This window comes from Nannobrachium achirus, assembly GCF_963921795.1.
Source record: "Nannobrachium achirus genome assembly, chromosome: 18".
NCBI classification, from domain to species: domain Eukaryota; kingdom Metazoa; phylum Chordata; class Actinopteri; order Myctophiformes; family Myctophidae; genus Nannobrachium; species Nannobrachium achirus.
The window spans coordinates 34,518,879-34,535,368 of record NC_137825.1 but is presented as its reverse complement, the minus strand read 5'-3'; the positions used below and the strand labels follow the sequence as shown (position 1 = coordinate 34,535,368).

Genomic DNA, 16,490 nt, shown 5'->3' with positions numbered 1-16,490 from the left:
CACCAGCTTTGTCCTGCTGGCTCTGTGTGTGTTTGTGTGCGTGTGTGCGTGCGTGCGCACACACCAGTGGTGGAAAAAGTACTCATATTTTTTACTGAAGTAAAAGTATCAATACCCCAATATACTCTGTTACAAGTAAATGTCTGAATTCAAAATGTACTTCAGTAAAAGTAGAAGTTCTCAAATGTCCAAAATGTATACAAATCTTTTGAAAATAGCAGATCTACAAGCTCACATATGTCGCATCGTTTCTGCTTTCTTCAACCTCTCAAATCAGTATTTGCAGCAGCACAGATCTGCTTCCTTCCAAGCATCACAAATTCGTTAAACTATTGCACCCGGATATTGCTACACTTGGCGATACGTGTGTTGCCAAAGCAAGGGAAACATATCTACCACCCCCCCCCCCCCCCACACACACACACACACACACACAGTCTCACTCCCAAGATGGGATTCAAGATGGGACACTGGATTTAGCTGTTTTTTAAAACTTAAAATATGTTACATTACGAATCCATGACATAAACTAATGTAGTGAGTGTTGAAAGAGTGAAAGCAACACACACACACACACACACACACACACACACACACACACACACACACACACACACACACACACACACACACACACACACACACACACACACACACGGTTTCCGTAGCTCACATATCCACATCATAAAACATTCAACGAGTAGGTGAATGCTTGCGTAAAGCCTCATTTGTGCTCGTTCAACAGTGTCGCTCGCAGACAAGGACAGATCTACAAAGTAAACAACGCGTCTCATCGTATGGCATGTTGTTGACTCACAGAGCTGGTCTCGTCAACAAGCGGCCAGACGAGTGCATGGTTCTCAAAGTGGGGTCAGGGATTCCTTGAGGTGGTTCCAAATGCAACCTTACCTTACAGGTCTGTAACTGTGAGAGTTTGTAAAAACAAACAAGTCCTTTCGGTTCCATTTGTACACAATCAGAGTTATGTTGTGGATCCTTGAAATGGAAAAAGGTTGAGAACAGCATGGACTGGACTCGCACACTATACACACATGGTGCTAAATAGCATTAAAACATTTGGCTTGTAATCATGTGGGGTCTTTTGTGGGGCCATTTGAAAATAGCCCACAGCTCACAACGAGTCGAATCGCAACACGTGAGCTTGTTTAGATCTGCTATTTTCAAACATTTTGTACTTGTAAGTACATTTTGATGCCAACACTTTCATACTTTTACTCAAGGACATTTTGAATTCTGGACTTTTACTTGTAACAGAGTCTGTTTGTTTTGTATTTATCATTTTTAAAATGATTTAAACTAGAGAAAACAGCCGATCTACAAGCACACAACGCCTCGCACCGCGAGGCGTTGTGTGCTTGTAGATCTGCTGTTTTCACTACTTTTGTGCGACGGCCTTCTACGATGAAGCAGGGCATTACTTTGCGAAAGAACGTACAAATTTGAAACTTGGAGATACGAGGTTTCTGCCCGACAACGCCGATATGTGAGTACTTTTTCCACCACTGCTGACATTCTAGTGCTGTGCTGTTTTTCATGCAGCTGTATCAGTGCTATACACTGCAGGATGGATGCAGGGAGTGGACACACCAGCGAGTCTATTGCAGTGAAATGATGCTTGTCAGGGGCTGGGCTCTGCACGGAGCAGAGCAGCAGATGGAGTGGGAGTTGGAGCGCATCATAACAGTTCATACAGGACAAGACAAGACAATCACAGGGAAAGTACAACTCTCTGCTACTATTACGGCGTGTTGTGTCCTATGCGGCAAAGCCATCTGCTGCTGCAGGGCGGGCTAGGCGGGATAAAAACACACAACCGCTTAACCCACTCCAACCCCCAGGATCCCATTCTGGAGGTTACAAAATAGCCGATCTTGTAGATGTTGACACCAATTTTTTGGGGGTGCGGTGATTTGGTGTATAGAGGGGGAAAAAGCGAGCAGAGCCAACTCGGGTCCAGTTTGAGTCTAGACAGTATAAGTGGTTGAGAAGAATATTTTGTGCGGCTTGTGCCCTTGGTCCAGTTTATTCCAGTTCTTAAATCTTAAACACTTAACCCTTAAGTTCTGTTCGCGCCATTTTGACCCGTTTTAAAATGTCATTTGAAAGAAAAGGGTAGATTTTTACATTTGTTCCACCTGAAACTCACTGGCCTTAAAGATTCTTCTGTGATTCTTCTGTGACTTACATTTACAAAAAATATATATTTTTGCACTACACCCATGCTATCCGAACAGAACTTAAAGGGATATTCCACTTTCAACAGGGAAACAGTGGAAGGGCTTCTCTCCACATACACACCCATTGTAACTTCAAACTCCATTTTAACCATGATAGATTCATTAAAAACACCCATTATATTTTCTGGTGACTCATAATACCCTCCTAATACATGAGCAGGCCGTGTTTTATCCATAACTGTTTTCATTTATTTTTAATAATTATTTGGGAAAATGGAAAAAATGAAATACCAAAAATAATTATTAAAAATAAATGAAAAAAGTTATTTAAAAAACACGTTCACGTATTAGGAGGGTAATATGAGTCACCAGAAAAAAATAATGTGTGTTTTTAATGAATCTATCATGGTTAAAATGAAGTTTGAAGTTACAATGGGTGTGTGTGGGGAGAGGCCCTGGGCCTGGAGGACCTGGTAACATACATCAAATATCAAAAAATTGAATCAAGCAAATTAAAAACAAACTTTCAAAAAGTTTTTTGAAAGTGGAATATCCCTTTAACTCTCCCCACGCTTTGAACGATAACGCTCGCCCCATTTTTTACAGAACCTCGATGCCAATACGGCGCTCGTTCGGTTCGTTCGTCTGATGACTGTAAGCTGATGAGGGGTCGCGCGGCCGTTTACTGTAAACACATTTTCCGCTGTGATGGTGTAAAAAATCCATTATGCGTTAGATCAACGGAGAACAATTCACTTCCTTGTTGATTTCCTCTGGCCCGGAGGCTCTGTAGCCAGTGACTGCTCTGAATGTACGGCAACACATAGCAGGACAATTCACATTCATTCTCGCATGAGGCCGCCCTCTGCTGCCTGGCAGACCAAAGTGCACTATTGCACAACCAAAAAAATAAAAAATAAATAAATAAATGTCTGTCTGTCTATCTACTATAACGTCGCAAAGGTAAGCCGCTTTTTGATGGCGCCAGACCCAATAAATAAATAAATAATCTGGCAGTAGGAGAGTTAAGGGTTAAAGGAGTAGTTCACCCAAAATATATTTTTTAATAAATTCTATGAGAAGTTAGAAAGATGCAATTCGATTTGACATATGGCCCAAGTGCGTGCCACCAAAACTGTGGGAGGAGTAGGGCGGCAAAATATAGTTTATCTGGAAAGATGTAAAGAGAGAAAATAAAGTCAGAGTATAATAGTACTGTATGCCCACTTAAGCCTTGAATTCACGGAGAGGTCAGAGACTTTCTGATTTACCAGACCAGACCTCTCTACCCACTAGGCTATAGGGCCGCCCCTAATTTCATAATGCTTCAATTGTTTCCGTGGCCACAAACATAGCCAACCTACAAGCTCACAATGTGTCGCATTCCTTTGCCCATTTCTGCCCATAATGACGTGCCCAAAATAGGAACGCCAGGTAGAAAGTGGCTTAAATATAATGGTACTTGGTCGTATTGTCCATTGTGGCAAAAAGCCCCCGGCCCAGCTGGTGGGGCTAACGAAATGGGAGACATTTTCGCGCTGAGTGCAATTTGACCGCAGGTCTGGAGAGTCCATATGGTGCCCCGCTGCGCGTGCCCGCCCTATACACCAATCACAGCACGTGTGTCCAGCTCGGTTCACTAGATGCCATCTCGCTGGCATGATGTGGCATGAAGCTGCATGGATGTGAGGCCCATGTCGCTACATGGCTAAGTTACTCGCTGTTACTTAGATCAGTGGTTCTCAACCTGTGGGTCGGGACCCCCATTTTGGGGGGTCCCCAGATGATGAACTTAATGCAACATTGTTTTCTCACTCAACAGTAAACAAACCAACATAAAGTTTAAGTGTATAGAGGGTATCTGCACATTTCTAAAGTGGCAATTTAAGGACTTTTTAATACTTCTAAAATTACAAATTAAACATTGGCCAAACTGTCAGATATAAGAGGCTGAAATTGTGAAAATAGACGATCTACAGGCTCATAACGCCTCGCATTGCGAGGCGTTGTAAGCATGTAGATCTGCTATTTTCACAATTCCCCAGTTAAAATATGATTATTTTGGGGGTCGCGGCCTGAAAAGGTTGAGAATCACTGACTTAGATAACATAGATTTAGATCATCATTACTACAAAACTGTACTTTGGCTATTCGATCACGCTGTGACCCCGAAAAGTGAGCTTGTAGATCGTAGAAATCGAATAAAAACAGTACTTTTACTTTGGTACTGTACACAGTAAGTACATTTTGATGCCAATACCTCGTACCTTTACTCAAGGTTCAGTTAAGGCCTTTTCCTTTAACGGTATTGTAATAATGTGGCATCGCAACTTTTACTTGTAGTAAACACGATCTGAAAGATCTGAGTACCTCTCTCAGCGCTGACTAGATGCCACGTAGCTGGCATGTAGGCATTAAGCTGATGGACGCCATGGAGGGCAGCGCTAGGCGGGCGCTGCCGGGAAGCCGCGTGGCACAGAGCCTAATAGAGACATCGGCGGGGCCTATTAGCACAGATGGTTGTCATATGTATGCAAATAAGCACGCCACGCGCTCTCATCAGCACCACCTGTCTGTGTCTGCATCATCACAGGGACCGCAACACCAAACAGCCCTCTCTGACCGCGTGTGTCTGCGTTAAGGCGCGCACGTGCACACACACACACACACACACGCATGCACACACTCTCTCTCTGTCTCTCTCCGTTTCTCTCTCTCGCTCACTCAGACACACACACACACACAGACTCACACGTCACGCGCACTTACGGACATGCATGCACACACTCTCTCTGTGTCTCTCTCCGTTTCCCTCTCTCGCTCACTCAGACACACCGACACACACACACACACATGCGCGCGCACGCATGCATGTATATCCACACGTATGCAAATGCAAACACGCAAGCGACAGTATGGAGCAAATTACACACACACACACACACACACACACACACACACACACACACACACACACACACGCACACACGCACACACGCACCCCCTCGCACACACACACACCTAAACCCCTCCCAAATCCGTGTCTGTACTTTCTAATCTACAGCTGTTTATAAATTAGAGCGGGGGACATTAATCATCATTTTGTTCCATTTGAAAAGCGGAGCTGATAGGAGCAGATTGGCACGGGGAAACACATCCGGGCAGAACAGCGGGTAGAGAGAGAGAGAGAGGAGCGCAAAGCTATTGTTTGCCTTTGTGAAGGGTGTGTGTGTGTGCCAGGCGGAGGTGTTAAGTGTATGGGTGGGGTAGGGTGGGCATGGGGTCAGGGTGGTGCCAGCCACACCCCTCGCTTATGGGGTTAAATTAAGGCCAATTCAAATTCGTATTCGTACTTTGCCTTTTTTTTACTCGTAAACATTTTTACCAAAAAAACTATACGTAAACAAATTAATTGGAAAAAAATATCCGTAAAAAAAAAAAAAGTATGAATGTTTTTGGGGAAGCTGCAGTGATTATAATGCCAAAACAAAAAAACAAGACAAAATACGAATATTTTCTTACTGATTTACGAGTTGTTTTGTTGGTTACTTCATCACGAATGCTTTCATCATCTCACGCACACGAATCTGTATGACGCACACGAATGCATGCATGGAAGGAGAAACGGCCAATAATCACGTGATCGGCAGAGAGCCAATGGGGGTGCGGCCTTTCCACTAGCCAATCATAATTCTCCATTGTTGCCAGCGGTTGCCATGTCTGGTAAAAGTGAGTAATCTCTGCTTTCTGTTGTTTGTTCCTCACATAATATGCCCTATATAAAACCTATATCCACACGATATTTGTTTTTAAACTATTGACTAAATTGACTAATCAATCATTTTTATACATTAAATAAAATAGAAATGCATATATTATTAATACACACGATAAAAGCACTGATAAAGGTCACTTACAGATGCTGCAAATCAAAACTAGACAATTAACCTTACCTCCGGCCCTGACCTTTTTACTGTAAATACAATATTTATTGTTTCTTATTTTTTTCTTATGATTGATGATACAATGTGCACAATAGCCTAATGTATTTTATTATCCTGTCATTTAATGTACATAGCATCCATGAAATGTGAAATGGATGATTACAAAAACAGACCATTTGGCCAAAACAAACTAGTTACTATGATGAACAGTGTTTCATAACAGATTACAGTACAACTTTGACTGTACAACCTGGATTAATGAACATTTTGCTAATAAAGAATGCAATCAATTCCTAATGTAATTTATTTACTTACCAGCAGACCCTCTGATGTTATAACCAAGCTAAATAAGTGTTCATGTACAATAGGTTATTTCACATTGATGTTAGCAGACAGTGATGACCAAGATCAACTTTAGGCTGGAAGGAAAAAATGCTACAATAGTCAAATACAACTGCACAGAATTATATTTTATTAGACAGTGGCTCCACAGTGTGTGGCAACCAAGTTAATCAAACAGATTTTCCTGCTGAGTCCCCGTTTCAATGATGTGTTCAATTGCTTAATCTTATTTGTTAGTTTCTTTCTACATGAAAACTAATTATAATAGAACTTGCAGAATTAATTGTACAAAATTATCGATGTGATTGTTTAGAGATGTAAAGGATGTTTGGAGGAGGGTTTCAGTATTTCTAATGTAGGTGTTGTAACAGTAATACAGTGCCTGGAAAGGGCATTACATAGAACTGAAAATGGAAGGACCATAGGTTAAGTGTCTGTTCAGCTCTACAACGCTCTTCAACCTACTAAGGCTAGACTCATTGGCTAAGTTGACCTCAACAATGAAGATAGATGTCCCTACTGTGGTGTCAAATTTCAACATCTCAAAAGTGCATTCTGCTGTAATTATATTAGAAATGGGCAAATAAATAAGAATACAAATAAGCAAATAAATAAACATTGCACTGCCCTAAACTATTTTTAAACAGTAACAGAGCACACATGAAACACATTAACCACTGTGTGCTGGATTCCAGGTAGTGAAGACTGTACGAGGGAGAAGGACACTTTGAGCAGAACACTTGTCGACATAACACCTGTCCAGGCAGGGAGGAACATGAACCCAGTGGGAATTAGGAACTTTGGTAACGATGCCACCCCAGAGCAAGAATATCATACAAGGTTTCATAATTTTAGATTGTAATTAGGGAAAAGCAAAGATGGGAGAGTTAAATGTTTTCATTTAGTTCTATTGTTTTAGCGATTTTAAATACTTTATTTCAGTGCATGTGTGCAAGTGCCTAAATGTGTCTTTTTAGACACAATAAGCTGGCAATTTATTTTATTACAATTTACAGTGACACTACTAGCCCCCATAAGTAACATCTGCCCATGAAAGACTGTGGTGCCTCTTTTTGAATGGACTTATTGTATCTAAAAATACATATTTAGCCATTGTACACATGTCCCCAAGCACTGAAAGCAATGTAATCAAAATCACTAAAATTATAGAAGAAAATTAACACATTTTAACACTCATCTTGTCTTTTCTCTAATTACAATCTAAATATGAAATCTTGTAAAGGTGTCCATTCAGTCAAGTTTGCGATTCTATGTGGTGATGTCAGACGGAGAGAGAGAAAAACAGAGAAACCATCACTCCTCGTGCTCATGGCGGAGGGCGTTGTAGAAGCCATGGAAATCACTGGGCAACACCTGCTTCATTTCTTGCAGATGTTTGAAGTTCATCGCTTTAATGGTGCGGCGGCAAGTGTAGAGTGGGGACACTGTGGTGATGTTGCTCTTCTTCCTCAGTGATGGGGACTCGTAGGGCTTCCAGGCGTCTGAGTGGTCGATCTTGTACTCCATACTGCCATCAACGTTGTACCTAGGATGAATACAAGGACAGTGACAGGGGAGAAAAGTCAGGTTTTAATACTCATTAAATAATGTTTGTTTTGGTTTCCGCAGCTATGTCATTATTATGTATTCAAATACCTGATTGCTCGGAGGTCATGCACGGTGGGATCCCCAGTGACCTTTCCCGGGCGGATGGCTTTGCAGAGGTTCACCTGGCTGAAGTTTTTGAAGAAAGTGTGGTCTACATACTTCACTTGGTATGGCCTGGGATTGGTACGGGCTTCCCGGATGGCAACGACATACTCAGCTGGAACGCAGATGTCTCTGTTCCTCAGTCTTCTCTCAATCACACTGTGTACAGGATGTACTCATCATAAGAGGGATGTTCTTCGAGGAAGTGCACGATGCACGAAGCAAACTCGTTGGCAGAGAGACCAGCTTCACCCTCGTGCCATAAGTAATTTGATGCATCATGTGAAGTCATGTCATACATGGTAAAGTTATGGACACAGAGCTTGGTCTTGAAATAGAGGGATGAGGCCTGTAGCTTGGAGCAGAGCAGGAGCCCCTGAAGATCCATGCATGTCACCAAGGTCTTCTCACCTGCCTCGTCTTTGTCCTTCTGCTTCATGGCTTGTGCAGTGTCCTTTTTGTTGCAGTGCTCCTTCCATGTGGCAGCCTCAATGTTCCCAGCCTTGAACGCACAGCAGGTATCACACTGGTCTTTCTTCGGGTGAAAAAGAGAGTAATTCAAACATTAAACATTCTGGTGAACACTTGCCTTGACAGCGCCTGGATGCCATGGTCTGCACTGGAACGGATATACTCTGCATGGAGGTGATTGATGGACTTGAACACAGGCTCCAGGTACATCTTAGTAGCCTGATCTCAGACTCAGCTCACTCTGAGAGTGGGCGGGGTCTCTGGTCTGGAAGCAGGCTAACATCTTAGAGGACGAGGACCGGCAGTAGTGCGAGGGAACTTTTGGAAGGTCCAGAAGGAAGGTCTTCAAGAAGTCAGACTCCTCTTTCCTTACCCTCACCCGCTTCTGCTTATCTTCCTCAGTAGGGCTTTTCCCTCTTCTTCCTACCCACTTCAAAAAAGACCACTGCTTCAAGCCTAGGGTTGACAGGAACATGCGTTGGCACACTCCGAGTCTCCTGCCATCTACGACAAGGTGACAGAAAATGGATGCCGACCTCCTGGATTTCTCTGCTCCTGTCCTCCGTCGCTTTACACTGCTCACCTCTACCAATGATGCAACATAAATCTTCCTCTCACGCCAGTCTAATTTCTCCCAGAAGTACTTGAAGATCTCTTCTCGCTTCGACTCTTCCACTTCTCTGCAGTGCAGTTTACTGGACCTGTGGCCGGCTGCAGACTGACATGACACACCCATTTTTCTTCCCTCCTTTAACACCGACTCTCTATTGTTCCTAGGCCAGATATGACTGGCCTATCATTCTACGCCTCTTCTGGATGTTGTTCTTCCAGCCCTCTGGATTTCTCCTCTTCCTACAGAGACCAGCATCAACACCTGAGGAGTCTTCTTCCACCTCAAGTCCTATATTGTCACAAAAAGAGAGAAAATTTGTCATTCAGACCATTAGTGTGCGAGTCTCTCTGTGTGTATCTGTGCAGCCCCTTGCGTGCACATCTGTGTGGGTATCAACATGTGTACTGTATGGATGTGTAGTTGAAAGAAAAGAGTTAAATAGCAAACATGCACCATGCAAGATACTACATTACACACATGTGCATCAATGTGTCCATATTAATAATGACAACAACACCTTCATTTCCAGATTCCGATTCACCAGGAGAATCACCATGTTGGTCACGTTCAGGTGTCCAGTTTCGATCAAGCGGATCTGGGAAAGAAAGAGGAACAAACAGAATGCACACGTTGACATAATTCAGTGTTGCTAGGACTTTGCATTCTTTGCTCTGGCTGACTTAAGCCTGGTTGTACACAAACCTTCTTCGTCCCCACTTGTGTCGTCATCCTCAACTCCTTCAAAATCTTCATCCTCCACATTTGAGTCCGGCTCAACTCTGTCTGCACCTAAAGAACAGAAAAGAAATATGAGATGTTCTCACATTAAGTGTGAGGCGCTTTCTGGTCATGTACAGTATGATTCTGAAGGAAAAAAATGAAAATGCAACATTCAGCAGTCACTATTTGTGTTTATTACAGTGATTATTAATAATAATACCTTCATATCCAGATTCAGCAGCACCAGAAGAATCACCATGTTGGTCACGTTTAGATGTTAGGGTTAGTGGTCGAGTGGATCTGGGAAAGAAAGAAACAAAATGAATGCAATGTTAACACACCTGCAATTCAGTGTCAGGCTTTGCTCTGGCCAATAGCCTCGGTTCCCTGGCACTTGTTAGTTTTACACCAACCTTCTTCTTCCCCACTTAAGTAGTCATCCTCAATTCCTTCTTCGCCTCCCTCATTTGAGTGAGGCGCAACAACTTCTGCTGCAGAAAAAGAGAAGAGACTGAATGTCAAATAGAAAACATGCAGCATTGACAATAATGCAAAGTGTCACATGTGTGCGTCATGTTTTTGTATGAAAGACTCTATACAGCTATTAATATTACCTTCATATCCAGATTCAGCAGCACCAGGATTATCCAACTCTAATTTAAGGTTCCATGATGAATCAAGCTCATCTGGTAAAAACATAAGAGGAACACAATGTACAGTGAATGCAAAGTAGAAATTACATTGCCAAGATGTTGCATCCTTTGCCCTTAATCTGTTTTACCACAAACCTTACTTCTCTCTCAGTGGGTGTGTGTGCGTGCGACAAAGACAAACCTTCAATCTCCTCAATTGATGAGTCCTCCACAACTGCTTCTCCTGCTGCTTCTCCTGCTGAAAGGGGAAAAAGGTCACACGAATTAATGAAATGGCTACTTTTTAAGATTGTGATACTACAGCAGATACTGATTAACAATTTGTGTTAAGGTAATAATACTATGTTTGAAACTAGTACAGCAACAATTCAAAATGGGTACTTAGTGCATGTTTAGGGATTTGTAACTAGGACAGCAGGTACAATACAAAACCACACATATGTGTTTCTATGCACTATAATTCATAACACACCACACCACATACCTTCACTCCCAGATTGAATCAAAACAGCTGACCCAGCACTGGCAGCATCAACTTGGTCACAATCAAGTGCATCTTGGAAAGATACAGATTATCATTAGAACACTGAATACAGCAGCTAATTATTGTAATTCATGATTAAAACACTTTGATTTCCAAATTAATCACACAAGTTGCACCACAGCCAGAATCACTACACACATCATTAAACTGAGCTGACTTATTCCTATTTTTCTTTCTATTTTTCTAAACCTTCTTCGCTGCTTTCACTGCTCTCTAGTACAGTCTCTGCCTCGTCATGTCTGCCCCTGACATACTTGACGCTAACCAAAGCACACAGCTCCTCCATAGAATACATCATCCTGAAATGTTATACTGAAAATAAAAGGAGAATACAGGGTTAAAATCAAGGGTAACACAATGGTGTAAAGTAATTAAGTACATTTTCTTAAGTACTGTACTTGAGTACAATATTGAGGTATTTGTACTTGACTAGAGTATTATCAATTTCCAATACTTTTAATCCACTATATCTCAGATCCAAATATTTTACTTTTACTCTACTACAAGCTGAATTATTTCCAATTTCCAATACTTGTACTCCTCTATATCACAGATCAAAATTATTGTACTTTAATACACAACAAGCTGAGTGCCTTTGGAGTACTTTTACTCCAATGCAAGCTCACAGTGCGACACATTGTGAGCATGTAGATCTGCCATTTTCAAAATATTTGAAATGGGACATTCTGCATAGAGTACTTTTACTTTTGGCACTTTAAGTACATTTTGATGCCAACACTTTAGCCATTTTATCAAGTACATTTTGAATTCCAGACTTTTACTTGTAACAGAGTATTTCTACATTACATTATTGATATTTGTACTTAAAAGTAAAAACATTTGAGTACTTTTACCACACGTAATGGTACATTTTTGTCCAGATAGAACCAAATGGACCCTTTATGGACCCGTTAAGGGTCCATTTGGTTCCATTGACACTCCATAGAAGTTGTTGTGCTGGCAGCTTAATGTAATGGTACGTTTGTGTCCAGATGGAACCAAATGGACCCTTTATGGACCCGTAAAGGGTCCATTTGGTTCCATGGATACTCCATAGAAGTTGTTGTGCTGGCAGCTTAATGTAAGGTATAAGGTAAAGGTAAATGGAAAACCACATGGCAAATTATTTGATCGATAACGCCAGTTGCGGTGGGTTGACGGAGGCGAACCATGTTTGAAGCAAAATCAGTGTACGACGCTGCTTGTTCAGAGAACAAACAGACAACACAAACATCAGAGAACAATACTTTCCTTGAATAATAACAATTCACACGACGCCAAGCACAATCGTGAACATGATCGTTGGTATAACCTAAGCATACAGTTCTCAACAAGACATTTGGTGATACTTTACCTTGTAATAATGTCGAATTCCGTGTCGTTTAGTGAAGAAAAAGTTTGTTGCTCTGAAGCATTCCCCTCCTCCAGTGGTTAGATACGCGTAGTGTGATGGACAGGTTGAACATCCAATGGTGATGTCGTTTCGGAGCGTATCTCCGTTGGCTGTTGGATACGCGGTGTGATGGACAGGTCCCACATCCAATGGTGATTACTGTTTCAGCGTATCTCCCCGCCCATTACATACGCGGTTTGAGGGACATGTCAAACATCCAATGGTGATGCGTGTTACATAGCTTGGTCAATAAAACAACTTTCCATTGGCCATTTACACACCAGCTGATACCAGAGCAGTATAATCAGAGAGTGGTGTCACCGCGGGGTCAGAAACAGCGCTGGTCACGTGGTTCATTGTCACTTTACACCTCATAGACTTCAATGCATTTTGTAAACTTCCGGTTGGCCGTTTGTCACTATACGCCAATAGATGTGTGCTTAGAAGACCTGGCCCCATGAAGTGAACGGGAGTGACGCAACTCTCCATCTGAGAGAGAGGAGAGTGAATGTAATCCAACTATGATGAAAAGTAAAAATCCATAATAATGGATTTACGTGGTTTTCATTGGACAGCGACGATATTCTGTACTACTAACCATGTTCATCTTTTTCGATTAAAACACATGAATCATGACATGTTTACGTCTTGTGAATTATATCAGCTTTATTCAAATGCATTCAGACAATACAGGCAATATCATTTCACAGGCAATTAGCCTTTTATTCAGGAAAACAATAGAATGTAGTCTTGTATCAGCTTTATTCAAATGTATTCAGACAATACAAGCAATATCATTTCACATGCAATTGGCCTTTTATTTAGGAAAACAATAGAATGTAGAGTATTGTATTTTGGGCGGATTTTGTTTGCATATTGTAAATTAAATTGAATAAGGTTCTGAATAATGTAGGTGTAGCTATAGAATAGGCAAAGACAAATGTGTGTTGTGAATAGAATCAATAGTTTCCTTCCCAATAAAGTACAGGGGTGTGAGTTTTCCTGAACCAAACAGTCGTCAACCTCCCTCACCACGAAGGACCACAGAAAGTTTGTTGTTCCTTCTTGGAGCTCTTTCAAGAGGTTGAATTCTCAAATCTGATTGCTGCTACATCCTGCCATCGGAACCCTGATCGGCTGATGTGGTCCATGTCATCACAGTTCCTGAAAGAAAAATAAATGTACCCAAGACAAGACTATGTATATTATTAAATGTATTTTTATGTATGGTAAGAACAGATATTTACTGTTACTATAGCTATCATTTTACAATGTTAATGAAACTGGACTTAGTCAAAAGTAAAGTTGTTTATAACATGTACTGTGTAGACTATTTTTACTTTAATTAAAGAATACATTTAACCAAATGAACCTGTAAAGGTCTACACTCAGATTGAAATTAACATTGAGGATTTTTACTCTATTTGTACAGATTGTTTGGTCCCCATATACTCGTTTGATAATCACCAAATTAATAAGAGGTAATAAGAATTGACTTGTATTATCCCACATTCCCACTGACCCCCATTTAGGCCAGTGACCCCATAAGAGAACATTTTTACGGCTCTAGCAGTGATTCCCAACCATTTTAATTTCAAGGACCCCCAGTTTGACATCCATTAGGCTACTGACCCCCATTTAATAGCATTTGTATCTCTGAGACCCCAACTTATATTGTAAAATCATACGTTAGCATAACTCAGAGTGTACACATGGAACCAAATGATTTGTACAGTTACATACCCCTAAGGGTCCATTTGGTTCCTAACTATAATTTAGCTGGGGACCCCCTGGAACTCCCTGGGGGTCCCCGGACCCAACAGTCTGTTGATGTAGTAGCCTATTATAGACGGAGCTAAGATGCTAATGAGGCTAGCGTTAATATTAAACTTTCTTTACGTCAAATAAAGACCCCGGACTAAACCCTAAAAGACACTACTGCTAAGCACATTTAACAAACGTTTTATTAGATAGATTGCTGTATTTTATGATAATAATAGCGACGTTATCTTACCTTTCTCTGTCTGTCGGCTCTGCTGTGAAGACTGTAGCATAGTTACATACGTTTCCCTTTTATAAATAAAAACCGATGACAACACTAACAAAAAAAATGAACAGTAAAAAGATGAAGCATCCAAATAAAACGTATTTTGACAAGTGATAAAAGTAGAAAAAAGTTAAAAGAAAGCATTTTTATCTAACGGAGACGACAACAACACAACGGCTATGTCAAGTGAACAAATTTAGTGTCAGCAAATATAAGACTTCCGGTGACGATCTCTTCAGAATAAGAGTACCCCAAACGCCATTGAAAAACGATTAATTTGTATATGATATACACATTAAAAATATAGATTAAGCATTTAATTGAAGCTGTACAACGAAAATTATGTTTCTGTGTAAAAATAACGTTTTAATGACAAAAAATATATATACAACTAGATAATTGCTCTGATAATTGCTCTTCAATGGAGTGCATAGCCTTTACAAATTGGGCGCTGGAGAGGAGACGGCTTTTCGTGTCGGCACTTTTGACACACGCACGCGTTCACAGAGACCTCCTCTACCACACCACACTCTCCGCTAAGCGGGAGAGGCGGCATTGCAAAATTTGATGGCCGTCCAGTGCAGCCAGGCACTCAAAAAGTCCTCAAATGGCGCCGTTTTCCGACTCTAGTGGGCGCTGGAGAGGAGACGGCTTTTCGTGTCGGCACTTTTGACACACGCACGCGTTCACAGAGCCCTCCTCTACCACACCACAATCTCCGCTAAGCGGGAGAGGCGGCATTGCAAAATTTGATGGCCGTCCAGTGCAGCCAGGCACTCAAAAAGTCCTCAAATGGCGCCGTTTTCCGACTCTAGTGGGCGCTGGAGAGGAGACGGCTTTTCGTGTCGGCACTTTTGACACACGCACGCGTTCACAGAGACCTCCTCTACCACACCACACTCTCCGCTAAGCGGGAGAGGCGGCATTGCAAAATTTGATGGCCGTCCAGTGCAGCCAGGCACTCAAAAAGTCCTCAAATGGCGCCGTTTTCCGACTCTAGTGGGCGCTGGAGAGGAGACGGCTTTTCGTGTCGGCACTTTTGACACACGCACGCGTTCACAGAGACCTCCTCTACCACACCACAATCTCCGCTAAGCGGGAGAGGCGGCATTGCAAAATTTGATGGCCGTCCAGTGCAGCCAGGCACTCAAAAAGTCCTCAAATGGCGCAGTTTTCCGACTCTAGTGGGCGCTGGAGAGGAGACGGCTTTTCGTGTCGGCACTTTTGACACACGCACGCGTTCACAGAGACCTCCTCTACCACACCACACTCTCCGCTAAGCGGGAGAGGCGGCATTGCAAAATTTGATGGCCGTCCAGTGCGACCAGGTGCTAAAAAAAGGCCTCAAAAGGCGCCGTTTTCCGACTCTAGTGGGCGCTGGAGAGGAGACGGCTTTTCGTGTCGGCACTTTTGACACACGCACGCGTTCACAGAGACCTCCTCTACCACACCACAATCTCCGCTAAGCGGGAGAGGCGGCATTGCAAAATTTGATGGCCGTCCAGTGCAGCCAGGCACTCAAAAAGTCCTCAAATGGCGCCGTTTTCCGACTCTAGTGGGCGCTGGAGAGGAGATGGCTTTTCGTGTCGGCACTTTTGACACACGCACGCGTTCACAGAGACCTCCTCTACCACACCACACTCTCCGCTAAGCGGGAGAGGCGGCATTGCAAAATTTGATGGCCGTCCAGTGCAGCCAGGCACTCAAAAAGTCCTCAAATGGCGCCGTTTTCCGACTCTAGTGGGCGCTGGAGAGGAGACAGCTTTTCGTGTCGGCACTTTTGACACACGCACGCGTTCACAGAGACCTCCTCTACCACACCACACTCTCCGCTAAGCGGGAGAGGCGGCATTGC

General features: G+C 42.4%; 1 protein-coding gene across 14 annotated transcripts; it reads right to left on the bottom strand.

Annotated features, from left to right (window-relative positions):
- Window positions 1-6,324: 6,324 nt before the first annotated feature.
- Window positions 6,325-12,624, bottom strand: LOC308303737 (uncharacterized protein). Of its 14 annotated transcripts, none has more exons than XM_080748231.1 (11): window positions 12,550-12,620; window positions 11,385-11,507; window positions 11,136-11,207; window positions 10,833-10,889; window positions 10,613-10,684; window positions 10,412-10,489; window positions 10,219-10,298; window positions 9,981-10,067; window positions 9,796-9,873; window positions 8,141-9,566; window positions 6,325-8,030 (listed from the first exon to the last, which is right to left on the bottom strand). In XM_080748231.1, exons 2-7 carry the CDS (start codon window positions 11,491-11,493, stop codon window positions 10,282-10,284), a joined length of 405 nt encoding a protein of 134 aa, XP_080604357.1. In that variant the 5' UTR covers window positions 11,494-11,507; window positions 12,550-12,620; the 3' UTR covers window positions 6,325-8,030; window positions 8,141-9,566; window positions 9,796-9,873; window positions 9,981-10,067; window positions 10,219-10,281. The 14 variants fall into 11 exon arrangements, 11 of the variants coding, with proteins under 11 accessions (XP_080604357.1, XP_080604359.1, XP_080604358.1 ...); XM_080748232.1 differs by having other exon boundaries at window positions 10,412-10,486; XR_013963016.1 differs by having other exon boundaries at window positions 6,325-7,975; window positions 8,044-9,566.
- Window positions 12,625-16,490: the final 3,866 nt, after the last annotated feature.